Source organism: Condylura cristata, unplaced genomic scaffold (assembly GCF_000260355.1).
Source record: "Condylura cristata isolate star-nosed mole 26May11 unplaced genomic scaffold, ConCri1.0 scaffold00037, whole genome shotgun sequence".
In the NCBI taxonomy this organism is placed as follows: domain Eukaryota; kingdom Metazoa; phylum Chordata; class Mammalia; order Eulipotyphla; family Talpidae; genus Condylura; species Condylura cristata.
The window spans coordinates 9702353-9718919 of record NW_004567138.1 but is presented as its reverse complement, the minus strand read 5'-3'; the positions used below and the strand labels follow the sequence as shown (position 1 = coordinate 9718919).

The 16567-nt window shown below is 42.7% G+C and overlaps 1 protein-coding gene across 5 annotated transcripts in view; it reads left to right on the top strand.

Annotated features, from left to right (window-relative positions):
• KIAA0319 (KIAA0319 ortholog) overlaps positions 1-16567 on the top strand; it is an 85447-nt gene that overhangs the window by 20489 nt on the left and 48391 nt on the right. For 3 of the 5 annotated variants that reach the window (XM_004693320.2, XM_012732945.1, XM_012732947.1), the window contains exons 2-3: positions 5021-5182; positions 11845-12605. In XM_004693320.2, the coding sequence (XP_004693377.1) occupies positions 5116-5182; positions 11845-12605 (828 nt within the window). In that variant the 5' untranslated portion in view covers positions 5021-5115. Of the gene's footprint in view, positions 1-3073; positions 3101-5020; positions 5183-11844; positions 12606-16567 lie in introns of those variants that run through there. The other 2 variants (XM_012732946.1, XM_012732948.1) reach the window with 2 other exon arrangements.

Here is a 16567-nt window from a genome sequence, read left to right as displayed (position 1 = left end):
CTGGCCTGTACCCCAGTTCTGTATGCACAAATAAATAAATCTTTAAAAAAAAAATCATTGCTTAATTTAAGGACATAAAAACTTACACCAACGCTGTGTCTAATAGTTTTAGAATTTTAGTTCTTTCATTTGGGTCCTGATGCACTTTTTTTTTTAATACTTGCATATAGTATGTGCATGGGTCAAATTTCATTATTTCACTGTTGGTATCTGTTTGTAGTGCGACCATTTGTTGGAAAGACTTTTTTTTTCCCTATTGAATTGTCCTGGCACCTTTGCTGAAAATCAATCTCATAGCTTCTGGAGTTTTTGTTTTACATGAGGAATTTGTCTTGGCTTAAGATATGAAGTATGAGTTCAGATTATCCTCCCCCCCCCCCAAATGGCTACCAACTTTTTCAATATAATTTAGTTAATGATAATTTTCTCCCCTACCAATCACCCCACTGATTTGGATGCCATTTTAAAACATAGTTTTTTGAGTATTTGGAGTCATCCCTTGAATACCTGTTCCATTCATTGATAATACATTTGCACCTTTATCATCCTTTTCTAAAGGTCATCATTTTAAAATACATTTCACTGTCTGATAGGACTGGTTTCTTCTTACTTCTTTTCTGTTTAAAAAAATTTTTTGGGCCCTCCCTGGTGGCACAGCGGGTTAAAGCACAGCACTGAGAATCTAAAGCGCTTCCGCATGAGTTCGATTCCCGCCTGCCCCGGAGGAGACCACATGGCGAGCCAGACCTCTCCTGACCCGCCCGCTGCTCCCCCCAGCAGTGTACTTCGTCGATCTGCCTGTTCTGCTCCCCACTCTGTCTCTGGTGAATCCTCTCACCCTCCGCATCTCTGGCCTGTACCCCAGTTCTGTATGAATAAATAAATAAATCTTAAAAAAAAAAATTTTTTTTTGGCCTTTCCTTGAGGAACCGTTTTACTTAGTAGCATATTGCCCCAAATAATATTTCTGCTGCATCATTTAAATTGAGAACATAGACATTTAAAGGTTAATTTAGGAAAAGCTCACATACTTCTGATTTTGAGTCTATTTGTTTAAGCCTCCATTTACTTTTCTTTGTGGTTTTCAGCAGCATTTTGAAACTGTCTTAAACTAGAGAGATAAATATCTTGTTGAATTTACTCATAGATTTTCTTTTATTTGTTCTAATTGCTGTAGTCTTCTATAGTGTAATCTATGTTCTTTTCTTTATTTTTTCTCTTTTGATTTATTCTTCCATTGTTTCTTCTAACTAGCAGTTGATGGTAAAATTGTGAAGAAAAACTGGACACAAATGAACTCTGTTTATTTTTTTAATCCTTTGTTTCTCAAGGTTTAAAAATAGACATTTAGATGTTTTCTTTCTACTGTACAGTCACTTTGTTCGCAGTTGGGAGTTGCAGTGTTATTTGTAATGCATACAGCAAATTTGAAATCATCTATCACTTAAAAAATATTTTTAACTAAAGAAATATATATATATATAAGATTTATTTATTTGTGCACACAGAATTTGGGTACAGACCAGAGGCTCAGGGGCGGCGAGAGGCTTCACCAGAGACAGAATGGGGAGCAGAACAGGCAGATCTACGAAGTACACTGCTGAAGGGAGCAGCAGGCAGGTCAGGAGAGGTCTGCCACGCCATGTGGTCACCTCCGGGGCAGGCGGGAATCGAACTCATGCTGCAGTGGCTTCAGCTTCTTAGTGCTGTGCTTTAACCCGCTGCGCCACCAGGGAGGGCCAAAATATATATATATTTTTAAAGATTTATTTTATTTATTGATGCATATAAAAGCTGGAGTATAGGCCAGAGATGTGAGGGAGTGAGAGGACTCATCAGAGACAGAGTGGGGAGCAGAACAGGCAGATTGACAGAAATACACTCTGAGTGGAGCAGTGAGCGAGATAGGAGAGGTCTGCTGCACCATGTGGGTCAGCTTCCTTGTAGGAGATGGAACTCACTGTAGTTGGTTGTGGAGAGCTTCAGAGTGTTAAGACTTAACCCCTTGTGCCACCAGGGAGGCCAACCAGGTACTCTATCCACAGCGGTGGGTGGGCAGTGAATTCACATGAGCATTGTGGAATAGAAGATGATTACCATCTCTCTAGGGATAAGGGTTGGCACTAATGCTGAGATGGGGAGAGGGGTGAACAGGTCTCTGGGTTCTCCCTGCTGAGACCCAGGAAGACATTCAGCATGCTCATTCCCACGGCAGGCAGCCCAATTAGGAGGGAAGGGCCTTCCCCAGGGAAGCTGGGCCCTCTTGACAGTGGGAGCCTCTGTGGCCTGCACCGATTTAGCAGCCCAGAAACCCAGAGACCCAGCCATTGCCACCAGCTTTAACCTGGACTGCCCTACTTGGTAAATTTTTAAAAAGTTGCTAGCTAAGCCTTTTTTTAAAAATGAAAATTATATTTTATTAAAAATTATATTATTTATTTTATTGTATTTTATTAACAATGATTATAGCTGTTCCATTTCAGAAAATAATTAGAAAATAGAGATACAAAGAGAAGGGAAAAAGATCATCAGAAGGAAGTGAAACATTGTTCTCACCTTGGAGGGACATTTATTTCAGATCTTTATTGGTATAAAGTTGATCCATATAGAGTTTCTGCAGGATATATGGATTTGTACTATTTATGATGTCTTGAGCTTGTTAAGCCTTATTTTCAAAGGCCTGTTTTACCACTCAGATTCAATTTTACCTTAATCAGAGTATTTTGGAAACTAGGCAGACATTTTATGTGAATTCTATAATAGTTTTCTTCCTCTTTTGTGAAGATATAAAACAACAAGAAGGTGTCAAAACATAGCGAAATGTAGCCCCAACAGAGAACATGATTCTATCAAGAGGACTGGGAGATTCAGAGAGCAAGTAAGAAATGAAAGTCTTCATAACCCAGAGCGAACTATTCTTGCTTCACAGAATCATCGAGGAGGATCGGAGCTGCTGTGGGGGAAGTTCCAGCTCTAGAGTCTAAAGAATGCCTTACTTTCTTTCATGTAAAATGGAACAACAGTAATTCCTACCTCATAGAGAGTTGTTAGAAGGATCAAATACAACAGGATTTATCAAAACATAATCTAACCCAACAAGGTACAAAAATATGTTATTAAAAAGGCAAAACCATTATGAACTATTAGAACCAAAAAGACTGATAACATTTAGTTTTGTAACTTTTTGATGTTGAGGAAATGGAAAGCTATTGTTTGCTTATATTAATGTACTGAATAAAAAAACCCTTAAATATGATATTGAGGAGATACTTCTGTTGCTGAGCACTGTAAGTCTGCTCTGGGATGATGACAGTGAGTGGCTTTCCAGAACTTTGCAGGGATAATATGGTTGTGATGTCTAAGGACATCTTTCAAAGGGCCATGGAGCTGGAAATTTGACTGTCTTTGGAGTGAGATGCCATTTTTTTTTAAGGTTTTTTAAATGTGTGCATACAAGAACTGGGGTACAGACCAGACCTGCAGGGTGGGACAGGTTCACCAGAGATAGAGTGGGGAGCAGAAAAAGCAGATCAACTGAAACACTGCTCAGAGGAGCAGCAGAGAGACAGGAGAGGTCTGCTGCACCATGTGGGTCACCTCCCTGCTGGAGATTGACCTGGTGCTGCAGTGGCTGTGGATAGCTTTTAGTGCTGTGCTTTAAACCCTTGTGCCACCAGGAAGGGCCCAAGATGCCTTTTCTTACTGTGCCTGCAGGTCATCTGCGGTATGCAGGAGGCACCATGTTTATCCATGGGATTCTTGACCAGCTATCCCTGGTTGTCTTCTCTCCTATCCACTTTGCATATCAAACCACACTGCAGGGAAAGGAAGTTATTAGTGACAAACTTCATACCACCTGGTGTTCTTCCTCCGGGGTTTTAAAGATTTATTTATTTATGCATACAGGAACTGGGATACAGGCCAGAGTTGCTAGAGGTGAGAGGATTTACCAGTGACAGAGTGGGGAGCAGAACAGGCAGATCCACTGAAATACACTGCTCAGGGCAGCAGCAGGTTAGGCAGGAGAGGTCTGCTGTGCCATGTGGGTGGATCAAAATCAGGTCACAGTGACTAGTAATAGCTTGATGGCACTGATACTTAACCCCTGTACCACCAGCGAGGCCCCATATGGATATAGTTTTTCAACCCCTGTAAGTCAGGGACCAACTACTGGTTCCTCAAGCTAGAGCAAACCCATGAATCTTTCTGAGCCTCAATTTCATTTTTAAAGCAGAGAAAATAATATTATCTGGGTTGTTTTGGTGATCACACTGAGGAAAGTGCCAGAGAAAAATAAAGTGCTGCTATTTCTATATTTCATTTACTCTGGGATGCCAGTGCCTTGCTAAGAGGCAGCATTTTAAAGATCACTAAGAGAGAAGGAAACCCTGTCAGTTACACCACAACACGTTCTGTTTCTGCACATCAGAAGAGCTTTGGGCACATGTTTATCATAAACCACTTCTGTGCATATGTTAAAAGGAACTGCAAGTGGACATAGATTTTGAGGTATTCATAGTCACAAGCTTAGTCCCGTTCTGCTGGCTTACCTGTTAGCTTCAGTTAATGACATCTGACTCCAACTGTGCATTCAAGAGCCATGAGATTGCAGCATCAAATGGTGTTTCAGATTGTCTTCCTTTCCAGCCTCTCCAGCCAGTCCTGCCTAGTCAGCAGACCTGTACAGTGTGTCTATTTTCTGCCCAGAGTTTGACCGGTTTAACACAGGAATTTCAGAGGTCTTCACGATTGTGAGATATTCATGTGTTAGAACTCATGAAATATAGTGGGGTCAACTCCATCTTCTGCCATAGATTTGGGCTTGAAACCCTTTGCCTTTTTTTAGAAACTGCACTTGCTATTTGCAGAAACTGCTGGTGGATGATTTGCCTAAAATAAAGTCTTGTTGCTACAGGATAGGCTCTTCATTGACATGAATCAATGATAAAAAGAGCTGTATGTTTCTGCATTTACCTACTCTTTTTTCCCCTTCTGTTTCCTTTCTCTTTTTCCTTTGAAGTTCTGGAGGCCAAATCTGGCTCCTGAAAAACATCAAAATCCTGCTTAGCAGCAACGGCCTCCCAGGGTTGCCACAGAAGCCTGCGGCCACCCACTATGTGGAGTGGAATGGCGCCCCGTGCAGGTGCACTTTCTTCATTGCTGCTGCTGGTGACCACTGCAGGTAGGAAACACACCGACGTAATCAGCTGCCTGTCAAGAGCTTCCTGTCTTTAGCTTCAGCAACTCAGATCAACTTGAGGAGTTGAGGGTGCTGTGTGTTCACTTTCCAGTAGAATTTTTACATGTATGACAAGCAGCCCTCATGCATGAGTACTTGCCTGGAAACATTTTCTCTTATTATCATAACTATTTGGGGGGAAATAAAATCACATTTCATATAGACTAGGAGATTGTATAGAAAGAATTGCATAGTAGATCTTTTTGGAAAGTAAATCAAGCACCATAAATTTTATTTTCAAATATTTTTTGTTTATAGTGGACATACCCTGGCATAAAATCCTTGGTAAGGGACCTTCCCTGGTGCATCGTAGGTTAAAGCACAGAGCTGTGGAGCTGTCCACAGCCACTGCAGCGCTAGTTCGATCCCCGGCCAGGGAGCTGATCCACATGACACAACAGACCTCTCCTATTTCTCCCGCTGCTCCCCTCAGCAGTGTATTTTAGTGGATCTGCCTGTACTGCTCCCCACTCTGTCTCTGGTGAATCCTCTCACTGCCCCTGCTCCTCTGGCCTGTGCCCCAGTTCTTGTATGCATAAATAAATAAATCTTTAAAAAAATAAAATCATTGGTGATCATCGTTTCTGGTGATACTTGCCACTGTCAGGCCATGCCCCCTTGAACTTACCATAGACTGAGAGTACAGATATGGCCAGGAAACTGATTTTATGTCCAGGGTTTGTCATAGTGTGGTGTAACCATAACAACTTTTATCTGATAGCGACCCTTGTTAAAGTTCGGTTTTCTTTAAGGAACTGTACTTGTCAGAAGTGCAGGGGTGAGAGGATTCACCAGAGACAGCGTGGGGAGCATTATAGGCAGATCGATGAAGTACACTGCTGAGGGGAGCAGCAGGTGACACAGGAGAGGTTTGCTGTGCCATGTGGGTCACCTCCCTGTCTGAGTATCGACCTCATGCTGCAGTGGCTACAGTTAGCTTCAGAGTCCTGTGCTTTAACCTGTTACGCCACCAGGGAGGGCCCCAAAATTTGGATTTCTTAATACCCATCTACATCTACCAAACTGATACTGAACACCAGCCTCAGTATCAACCAATAAAAGGAAACAGAGTTTGAGGAAAAGGAATGTGTTTAATTTGTTGACAAATGAGAAGGGCAGCGGACCCAAGTCTGAGAGACTACTCTTTGGCAGGGTGCATGGTTACTTATACAAAGGGAAACAAAGAGGGGAGATGGGCAAGGATGAGTAAAGGGACGAGGGGAAGAGTTGAGCATGGAGACAGGAGACAGAGATGGATGGGTGTCAGTTTGCTTTCTTCAACAAATGCTGTTTAACTCCCTTTTCCTTGGAATGCAAGAAGGTATGGGAAATTGCGAGATATAGGGGAAAGACAAACTTGTTAATGTTCATCTGAGAGCCCAGTCATTTTGTTTAGGGCAGGGAGAGGGGCATCACTGAACCCCCAAACCTGCCTGCTATACATAGGTTCTGCCATCTGCCACATCAAGACAAAACATATAAGACTTTCAGTAGAAAGGAACTTTAATACAATGAGTATGCAATACAGTAAAGACAAAGAATAGAGTTTCTAAAGCAAACACCTGAAGTTACCCATCCCCTTGTGGGTAAAAGTCTACACAAAGGGATTGGTTCAAAGCAAGACCTGAAAGCCTGTCACAAGACCAAAGCACCTCAGGGTGGGTCCCATAGAAAAGGGTGAAAAACAACCAGACAAGTGTGGGAGGAAAAGAGCCAAATCAAGATCAAGGTCAAAGCTGCCACTGTCAACCTCCCCATCGGTCTCTCACCCACATCTCTTTCAATGAGTGCAGGACCAAGAAACAAGAGCTGCTTCTTCTCATGTCTCTCTGCCCCCATATGTCTTCCTCAAGGTCTCCTCTGGCTTTCCACCCTGCTTCCTTTTTCTTCAGTCTCCTCTCTAGATTCATCCCACCCAGCTCAGCTCCATGTCTTTTGGGTGGGGCAGGGAACCTGGAATCTCCCCCTTTTCCTGGGGATCGCCCTGTTACACTTCAACAGTGTCCAGAGTCTGACTTCCTATGTACCAGCTGAATGGATCTTTACACTTACCCTGCTGGGACAGCTGGGATTGGTTAGTTAGCTTATCATCGATTTTATTGTCAAGATCGTTGCAGCAATTCTACCATTGACCTTCACATCCATAAGGAAAAGTCTACAATAGTATGTACTTTTGCCATGGAGGATTTGGGAGATAAAGCTGTGTATTAGTGGAGGCTGAGTAGAAAATTTGCAAAGGAGACATCACAGGACCAGAAACTGGCTCAACAAAGCCTGAAATTGGAGGTGGAGGTAGAAGTGGTGAACAGTCATTAAACAAACTATAGAAAATTATAGTATCCAGAGGCACAGCCTGGAGGTGGGGATATGGAGATTTGGGTCTTTGTGAAGGAATCTCTGGTACTTTCAAGTCTACGGGGTAAAACCAGGCTCTAACCCTAGAAATAATTAATTTAACAGCAGCTAATGATCCCACAAAGGGATGAGCCCTTTCCAAAAAGAAGAAGGATGTGTCAGTGCAGTCTCTGGCCTGGCAAGAGGCAGCTGCCCTGCCCTCCTGTGTCCGTTCAGGGGCCTCTCTGCCCTTTTAATGTAAGTAAATATCTTTGCCTCATGGAGAAACTTGCTGCTTGCTACTGAAAGGGGAGTTCTGATGACACTTTTCTCAGAGGTCACCCAAGGATGCTGCTCTCTGAACCAAATGCCTCTCCAAACTGGCCTCATACTGCTGTCATTCCTGGTCTGTAAGGGATCGCACACAAAAAAACAATGAAGAGACTCCAGGTACAGGACCTCTGATCGTTAGAAAAAACTGTATGGTTCACACCAACCTCATTCTGTTTTATTTTGATCTTGCAAGGATCTGTTTCTTTACATTGAAAATAATGACATTATTTTATAGTTAGTTGTAGGTTAGTTAACATTAAATTACTCTCAAAATCATGTATATACAGATGGTACTTGTATCAGAGACAAATGATCACCTTTTAATATTAGTTAACCTAGAACTTAATTCAGGTGTAATTAAGTGCCATTAATTTCTCAGTACTAACTAGGAGAAAACTTTTATGATCTTGATTTTTTCGCCTTGATACTGAGAAAATAACATTTCTTGTTTTCACTGTTTTCAGTCAAAATGAACTTAAGTGTTTTGGGCCAGGTCAATAATAAAGGGTAGTAACTTCTTTTAAAAAAATCTCAGCTAAAGAAATAAAATTCAGCTGAACAAATTTTAAATATTTCATCAGTTTTATTCAATAATTCATGAATGAAACAGCATCCAGTCTAGCAAATTAAAGGAGCTAGAAGGAACTGTACAAAATGAATTCTATAGGCATAAGCCAGAAAGAAAAAGAAAAATACAGGATGGTTTCACTCATAACAGGAGTATAAAAGACTGGGGAGTGCGGGGAGGAAATAATAATGATGAACAATTATATACCAGAGACATTTTATGGGGATGCAGTGGGGAATGGGATCAAAAATGGGGGGTGGGGGAGGGCGGGACTACACAGGACTATGGTGATGGCACACGGGTGATTTGGTGATGGGAAGCCCATGGGGATTACAAATGAGATGGCAAAAAAAAGCACAAAATGATGTAAAAATAAACTTAAAATAAAATAAAAAATAAAAATGAATTTTACAGGCAGAAGGAAGCAAGAACAGGGAAGTTATACTAGCCAAAAACCAAGTTGATATTGCAATGCCACTTTCTTTTAAGGAATGGCAGGAATCTGTCAGGCTGATTAGGTGGTTCCATTCCAGGGAGTGTCAAAACAGATTGTCTGCTGGGAGATGTGGAACTTAGCTTAAGTGACTCCATTTTAGGTCTGCTGTCTTGTTTCTAACTGTATTTATATCTAAATAGACTGGTTGGGTGATATTTTGCAGAACAAAGCAATGATCCACCTCTGAGGTGTATGGAGGTCTCCAGTCTACAGAAAATTGCTGTGAGTTGTGAGTTGCAGACTCCTGCTATGCAGTTGCCCTTTCCCAACCTGTAACAATCTGCTTGCCTCAGAATCAGTTTTTACCCTGTACACTGGTTTCTATCATACAGTTTTACAGGTTAGCTTTTGAGTTTTCTGGTGGCCAAAGATAGAAATGAAACATGATTGCATAATAGGTGGTCCCCAGGAAAAGGGGAGGTTCCAGGTTCCCTGTTCCACCCAGAGGAGGGTGAATCTGAGCAGGCAGGAGAGGAAAGGAGACTGAAGAGGAAGGAAGCAGGTTGGAGAGCTAGAACGTGGCCTGAGGGGGGCACACGGAGCAGAGAGACAGGTGAAGAAGCAGCCCTTGTTTCTTAGTCCTGGACTGGGTTGAAACAGATGTGGGTGAGAGACCCATGGTGGGGTTAACCATGGCAGGATTTATTTTGGTTTTGATTTTACTCTTTTCCTCCCAGACTTGTCTGGCCATTTCTGACCCTTTTTATGGGTCCCTGCCAGTGGTGCTTTAGACTTGTGACGGGCTTTCAGGCCTTGCTTTGTGCCAATCCCTTTTGGGTGGACTTTTACCCACAAGGGGATGGGTAACTTTGGGTGTTTGCTTTAGGAACTATATTCTTTATCTTTTCTGAATTAGACCCACAGTCAGACAACCCAATTCACATTGGGGTTGCCCTATACCAATGGCTTTTATGAATTATATTATTGGAAGGTGATCTAATAAATGTTCAAGGCAAATAAAGCATAGCCTGGCATCTGTGTTTGAAAGTAACTTCTATCTTGGATCTTTATTTAAAGGCTACTCAGGGAGGTAGTGGTATCTTTACAAAAAAGTCAGTATTACTGAGAGTAGAACTGGGAATTGGAAATGATCTGTCTCTCTATTCTACAATCTTTTAATTCTGATGAGAGATGCTGTTATGTTCAAACTGTAGCTTCTCTAGTTCCACATGTCCAAGATTAAGCTTTTTTTTAGAAAATAAAATGCAAAATTCTATCAAGGTGATTTTTAGAGGTATATTTGCACTTGAGAAAATATTTCTGTTGAATAAAACTGAATGGCTAGCTCATTGATAGGAAAATGCTTTATCTTATCTAATTCCTGTTAAATCGGGCCAGTTAGATTTCCCAGTAGAGTCAGTGTTTGGCACTGAGTGATTTTTAAACATTTATAACAACCACAGTGTGTATCATTAAAAATAAAATAACTCCTGTACTATTCTTTTAAAACTATAAGAGAAACTCTCTTCCTGAGAGTTAGAAGTAATTTCTGTCACAGTGAAAAAGAAGTTATTACAACAACGATCAGTGATGGGTCTTTGCTAGGAAAAAGACCTCATGCCATGCTCGCCTCTGTAACAGAACACTCACACAGTGCTTCTCGATTTATTTTTGTTTCCGACCTTGACAGACACTTTTGTAGACAAATAAAAAAGCATTTAAGGAAAGTGGTCCTGCCTGGGCTTTCAGGCAATGGCATATTGCTGTAGACGTTTCCACAGCCTCAGTTCCCGTCCTTTTGTCTCAGGCTGGTGCCCATATTGCTGCCTCTGCAGAGCATGCTGGCATGTGCTGGCGATTGAAGCATTTCTAAGTTATCACTTGGACTTGATGAAAATGGCTTGGATTGAACACAAGCTTATCTCTCCTTTGATGATTTCCCTGTCCACTGACATGTCATAAGGAGAGCCAGTGAGATTAAAAAATTTCAGTGAGCAAAAATAATGGATGTTATTTCTAGAGTAACTTTTAGAACTGAATGATGAGTAAGGAGGAGCAAGATATTATAAATAATATGAAAGCCATGTACAGGAGAAAAAGGATGCTTCTGCTGATAAAGTGGAGGAGCATTGCAGGAAGTGTGTGGAAGGTTTGTTGGACAGGGGAAGAATGGAGGGATGAAAGAATGAAAGTGTAACAGGCTGGTCCCCAGGAAAAGGGGTGGTTCCATGTTCCCTGCCCTACCCAAAGGAGGGTGAAGCTGAGCAGGTAGGAGAAGAATCTGGAGAGGAGACTAAAAAAAAAGGAAGCAGGGTGGAGAGCCAGAAGGTGACCTGAGGGAGGCACATGGGCCAGAGAGATGTGTGAAGAAGTGGCCCTTGTTTCTTGGTCCTGGACTGGGTTGAAACAGATGTGGGTGAGAGACCTGTTGGGAGGTTAACCATGGCAGTTTTTATCTTGATTTTGGTTTAGCTCTTTTCCTCCCAGATTTGTCGGGCCATTTCTGACACTTTCTATGGGATCTGCCCTGAGGTGCTTTAAGCTTCCGGGCCTTACTTGGGCCCATCTCTTCTGGGTGGACTTTTCCCCACGAGGGGATGCGTAACTTTGGGGGTTTGATTTACAAACTATATTCTTTGTCTTTTTGTGTTGCACACTCATTGTATTAAAGTTCCTTTCCATTAAATGTCTTATATGTTTTGTCTTGATGCAGCAGATGGCCCAACCTATTCATAGTGGGGCAGGTTTGGGGGTTCAGGGGTGCCCCTCTCCCTGCCCTGTAACAGAAGGATAGGAGGGATAAGTGTGTAGACAGTTATGTTCATGGATGCTGGTAGGAGAAAGAAGAGACTTCCTCTACCAAATGCTGATTTTTGCTTGCCGGATGTTGATTGCTGTGTTTCTCTTGCTCATCGGAGCCCTCCTTGTTCGTAGGTTATGCCTGTGCACAGTGCAGCAAGGGGAGGACTTATTCCAATGCAGTCATTTTACCTAACTTGGAAACTACCAGAATCATGCGGGTGCCTGAAACCATCTCGGTAGTGGACTGCACAGTTGCTTGCTGTGACCTGTCCAGCTGTGACCTAGCCTGGTGGTTTGAGGGTCGCTGTTACCTGGTGAGCTGCCCACACAAAGACAACTGTGAACCTAAGAAGATGGGCCCCTTCAGGTCATACCTCACGTTTGTTCTCAGGCCTGCCCAGAGGCCCACCCAATTGCTGGACTATGGGGAGATGATGCTGAACAGAGGTTCCCCCTCTGGCATCTGGGGAGATTCACCTGAGGAAATCAGAAAGGACTTGCCCTTTCTAAGCAAAGACCAGGGCCTTGAGGAAATGTCTGAGTACCCGGATGACTACACTGAACAGGAGAAGGACCTTGTCCAACCAGTCAGCAAGCAGGGGCCCAGAGAGAGTGCTGAGTACATGGATTGGGGCTTGTTGCCTGAGGGAGGTTTCAACTCCTCTGCTGGAGAAGATGCTACTCCATCAGCAGAGACCCAGAGGGAGGACACTCACCTGCAATACCTAGACCTGGAGCCCCGTAAACTGAATGAGTCCACGGGGACCCGTGTCTCAAAACACTCTCCAGAGGGAAGGCTGTTGCTTCCCTCTGTGACTCCATCTCCTGTAGAGTTTTTGGAGAAAGAGACTTTTCAGCTCCAGGAACAACCCAGCACCAGCTCTGGAAAAGAGGTGAGTGCAGCTCGTATGTGTCTGGGAACATGGGGGTGCGATTGGGTCATTTAGGCTGTGGAAACACAAATAGGTTCCACTGGTGGGAGCAACTGTCTTGGGCATTAGCAAGAAAGATGACTCTCTCAAAGGCTTTCAGGAAACAAAGCATCTAATCCCTCTGCTGTGCTCCTTATGGCCAGGGTGTTGAAAAGAACAAATCGTTCTTTTGCCTTTCAAAATCAGTCACCTAATGATGCTGTGGGGTTTCTCCTTTGAGATGCTTTTACCTGGAATCAAGGTGGATTTTGAGAATTTTGGAGAAGTGTGTGCACACAGCACAAGGTGCATTTTACATAGCCAGGGGTTTTGAAAATTGTATGAGATTTCTTCAAGACCCAGCGGATACTTAATTTGCTAGAATCTCAACAGTGAGACAAATCAGAGAGATACTAATGTCAACCTGGAGTTTAGGTGGCAATGAAAAAAACACAAATCACCATTTATTTGGGATCAAAGAATTGCAATATAGGGTACACCGATTCTGGTAGGAAACGTCGAATGTACCTCTGGGGGGGTGGAGTTAGGGGTGGGCTATGGAATGAAAGGAGGAAGATGAGGGAAATGGTTAAAGAGCTGATTAGTGTTCACAGACTTAAACTATATTTAACAGTATTTAACTGGGTTTTGATTCTTTAAAAAGGTTGGAAAGGGTCCTGATTAGACCAAAAGTTGATAATTATCAGTTCTCAAACAATTGTTTGCTTGATGTTTTGTTAACCAAGAAACTTTGGCCTGGTTGAGCTAGGACAAGGAAAAGGTATGTATTAGGCACTGTACAACTTTAGCCCAGAAGACACAGACCCAGTGTGCCCTTTGGTTGTGAATCAGGAGCACATAGTTCAAACTCAGGTCTTTCATGCAAATTAGCATTTCAAGTCTGTCCAGTGCTGAGTGGTGAAGAGTTCATTAATCCAGGATACGTCAAGCTTCAATTCTGGGTGGCCTTTGGTGGGTGAACTTGATTTTAATTTCTTTCTAGAAGTGGACTTGTCTTCTTGTACCTGGGGGCTCAACCTGAATAGCCTCTTTATTCTTTTGTGTTTGAACACACACACACATATATATATGTAACATATTTTATATATATATATGAAATATGTTATATATATATATGTATGTATATATATATATATATATATGCTTTTGGCCCAGTCCAGAAGTCTTTGGCCCAGTTCAAACATGACATGATGCAATTTCTCTGTAATGGCTCCCTGGCTTAGTTTTTTTTTTTAAGATTTATTTATTTATGGGCCCTTCCTGGTGGCGCAGTGAGTTAAAGCACAGCACTAAGAGGCTGAGGCCACTTCAGCAAGAGTTCGATCCCCGCCCGCCCAGGAGGTGATCCACATGGCGTGGCAGACCTCTCCTGACCGGCCCGCTGCTCCCCTTGGCAGTGTACTCCATCTATCTGCCTGTTTTGCTCCCCACTCTGTCTCTGGTGAAGTCTTTCACTGCCCCTGCACCTCTGGCTTGTACCCCAGTTCTGTGTGCACAAATAAATAAATCTTAAAAATATATTTATTTATTTATGCAATACAGGAGCTGGGGCACAGGTCATTGGTGTGGGAGTGTATGAGGTTTCACCAGAGAACCAGTGGGGAACAGAACTGGCAGACTGACTAAGACACACTGCTGAGGGGAGCAGTGGACCAGACAGGAGAGGTCACAGTGCCATGTGGATCACTTCTGGGGCCAGGAATTGAACTGGTGCTACAGTGGCTGCTGATAGCTTCCTAGTGCCATGCTTTAACCCATTGTGCCATCCCCCTGGCAGTTTTTAAAATGGGTTCACAAATGCAACTTTTTACAGGGAGAGAATATAAGACTTTGTCAGGAAAAACACATGTTAAAAACGAATTGGAGTCCTTGGGAGAGTAGACATACCAAACAGGGGTTAAGGTGTTCATGACAGAAGGTCAGGATAATAGAAAATGAGATTGCACTAGAGAAGAGACTAGTTGTGTTACAGGGCACCCCAATGTGAATTGGGTTGCCTGTCTGTGGGTCTTCACCCGTGCGCTTACGATTCAATCGTATTATGGACACACTTCAAAAGGTTAAATAATGGATTTATTTATAAGGAGAAAGGAAAAGGGATAACCCAGGGAAAGAGGGAGAAAAACACAGGTTAACTAGGATGTCCTACCAGTTCTGCTGACGTGGACTCCACCGGCACGCTGAAAACCGATTGAGCGCCAAAACGATCAGCTGTGAACCACCAGGCCAAGCCCCCCCAAGAGCCCACATGTCCGGTTTTATCCCAACCTGGCTGCTCAGCTCCGCCCTCACGTCCCTGCGTGCTTCTTCTTGGTACTGATGGGATTTGGAGTTCCAGCATGGAGTGGGGGCAGAGTCCGTGAAACCTGTACCTGTTACAGTTGGAGGATGCCGAGACTACTCATCTATGAAATGCAGAAACTTGAAGAGAATGATGAGCCTGTGTATTGCTAGAGTTGTGCATCTGGAAATGAAGAGACAAAAGTACAGGTCATGGGCAAACATATTCGTGTTTTAAGATATAGAGGGAAAATCAGAATGTAAAGGGACACGAGCCAATTAAGATATTTAAAAAAGAGAAATTTCTTTTGAGGTTTCAGTGCTTAAGTTAGAATAAGTAAAGAAAATCATTAAATTTACTATCTATTACCATCTCAGCACTAAAATGTTGCTAAGAACATTGTTTAAATGGTGAGGTTATCAGAACCCTTCTGTTTATGGTTTTCTGTACTTTCTAAACCTTCTTGTAATTTATTTATTTTTACATCATTTTGTGCATTTTTCCATCTCAGTTGTAATCCCCGTAGGCTTCCCATCACCAAATCACCCATGTGCCATCACCATAGACCTTCTTGTAATTTTTTTAAAAAGATTTTTATTTTTATTTATTTATGTATAGAAGAACTGGAGTGAAGGCCAGAGAGGTGGGGGTGAGATTTACCAGAGTCTGAGTAGAGAGCAGAAGTGGCAGATCTACTGAAATACACAGCTGAGGGAAGCAGCAGGCAAGACAGGGGAGGTCTGCTATGCCATGTGGCTCAGCTCTCTGGTGGGGGAATTGAACTCATGTTGTAGGAGCTGGTGGTAGCTTGATAGTGATGAGACTTTAACCCCATTGCCACCAGGGGGCTTTCTTATAATTTTTGTGCTCTTGATATCTTAAAAATGTAAGAACTCAATAAAAATAAATGGAAATATTAAAGGTTAGCATGTTCTTTTCTCATATCAGTGAGTATTAACATAATTGACCTCCTTCATGCTGTTAAGTCTTTTACTTTCTTGTTTCTATGTAACTTATTCAAATCAAACTTAACATATGTTTTTGGTCTCCTAAATTCTTTCAAGTTGGCTACACGACAGTTATATAAAAGGGTAAATAAAAAGGTAAAATGAATCTGCAAGGCTGCTGAATTGGTGAACATAAAATGTAGAATTTTGGTATAAGGATTACCTGAAGCTGTTTTGTTTTGTTTTTAAAGCTTTTTTTTAAAAAAAAAAATTTATTTATTCACAGAACTGGGGTACAAGCCAGAGGTGCAGGGGTGGTGAGAGACAGAGTGGGGAGTGACAGGCAGATCCACGAAGTACACTGCTGAGGGGAGCAGCCAGAGGGTCGGGAGGGTCAGGAGAGGTTTGACACGCTGTGGATCACATTTGGGCTGGGGATCTAACTCACCCTTTAGCGCCTGTGGCTCGCTTGCAGTGCTGCATCCCAACCTGTTGTGCCACCAGGAAGGGCCCAAAGCTGCTTATTTTTTTTTTTTTTAAGATTTATTTATTTGTGCATACAGAACTGGTGTACAGGCCAGAGGCTCAGGGGCGGTGAGAGGCCTCACCAGACACAGAGTGGGGAGCAGAACAGGCAGATCGACAAAGTACACTGCTGAGGGGAGCAGCGGGCGGGCCAGGAGAGGTCTGGCACG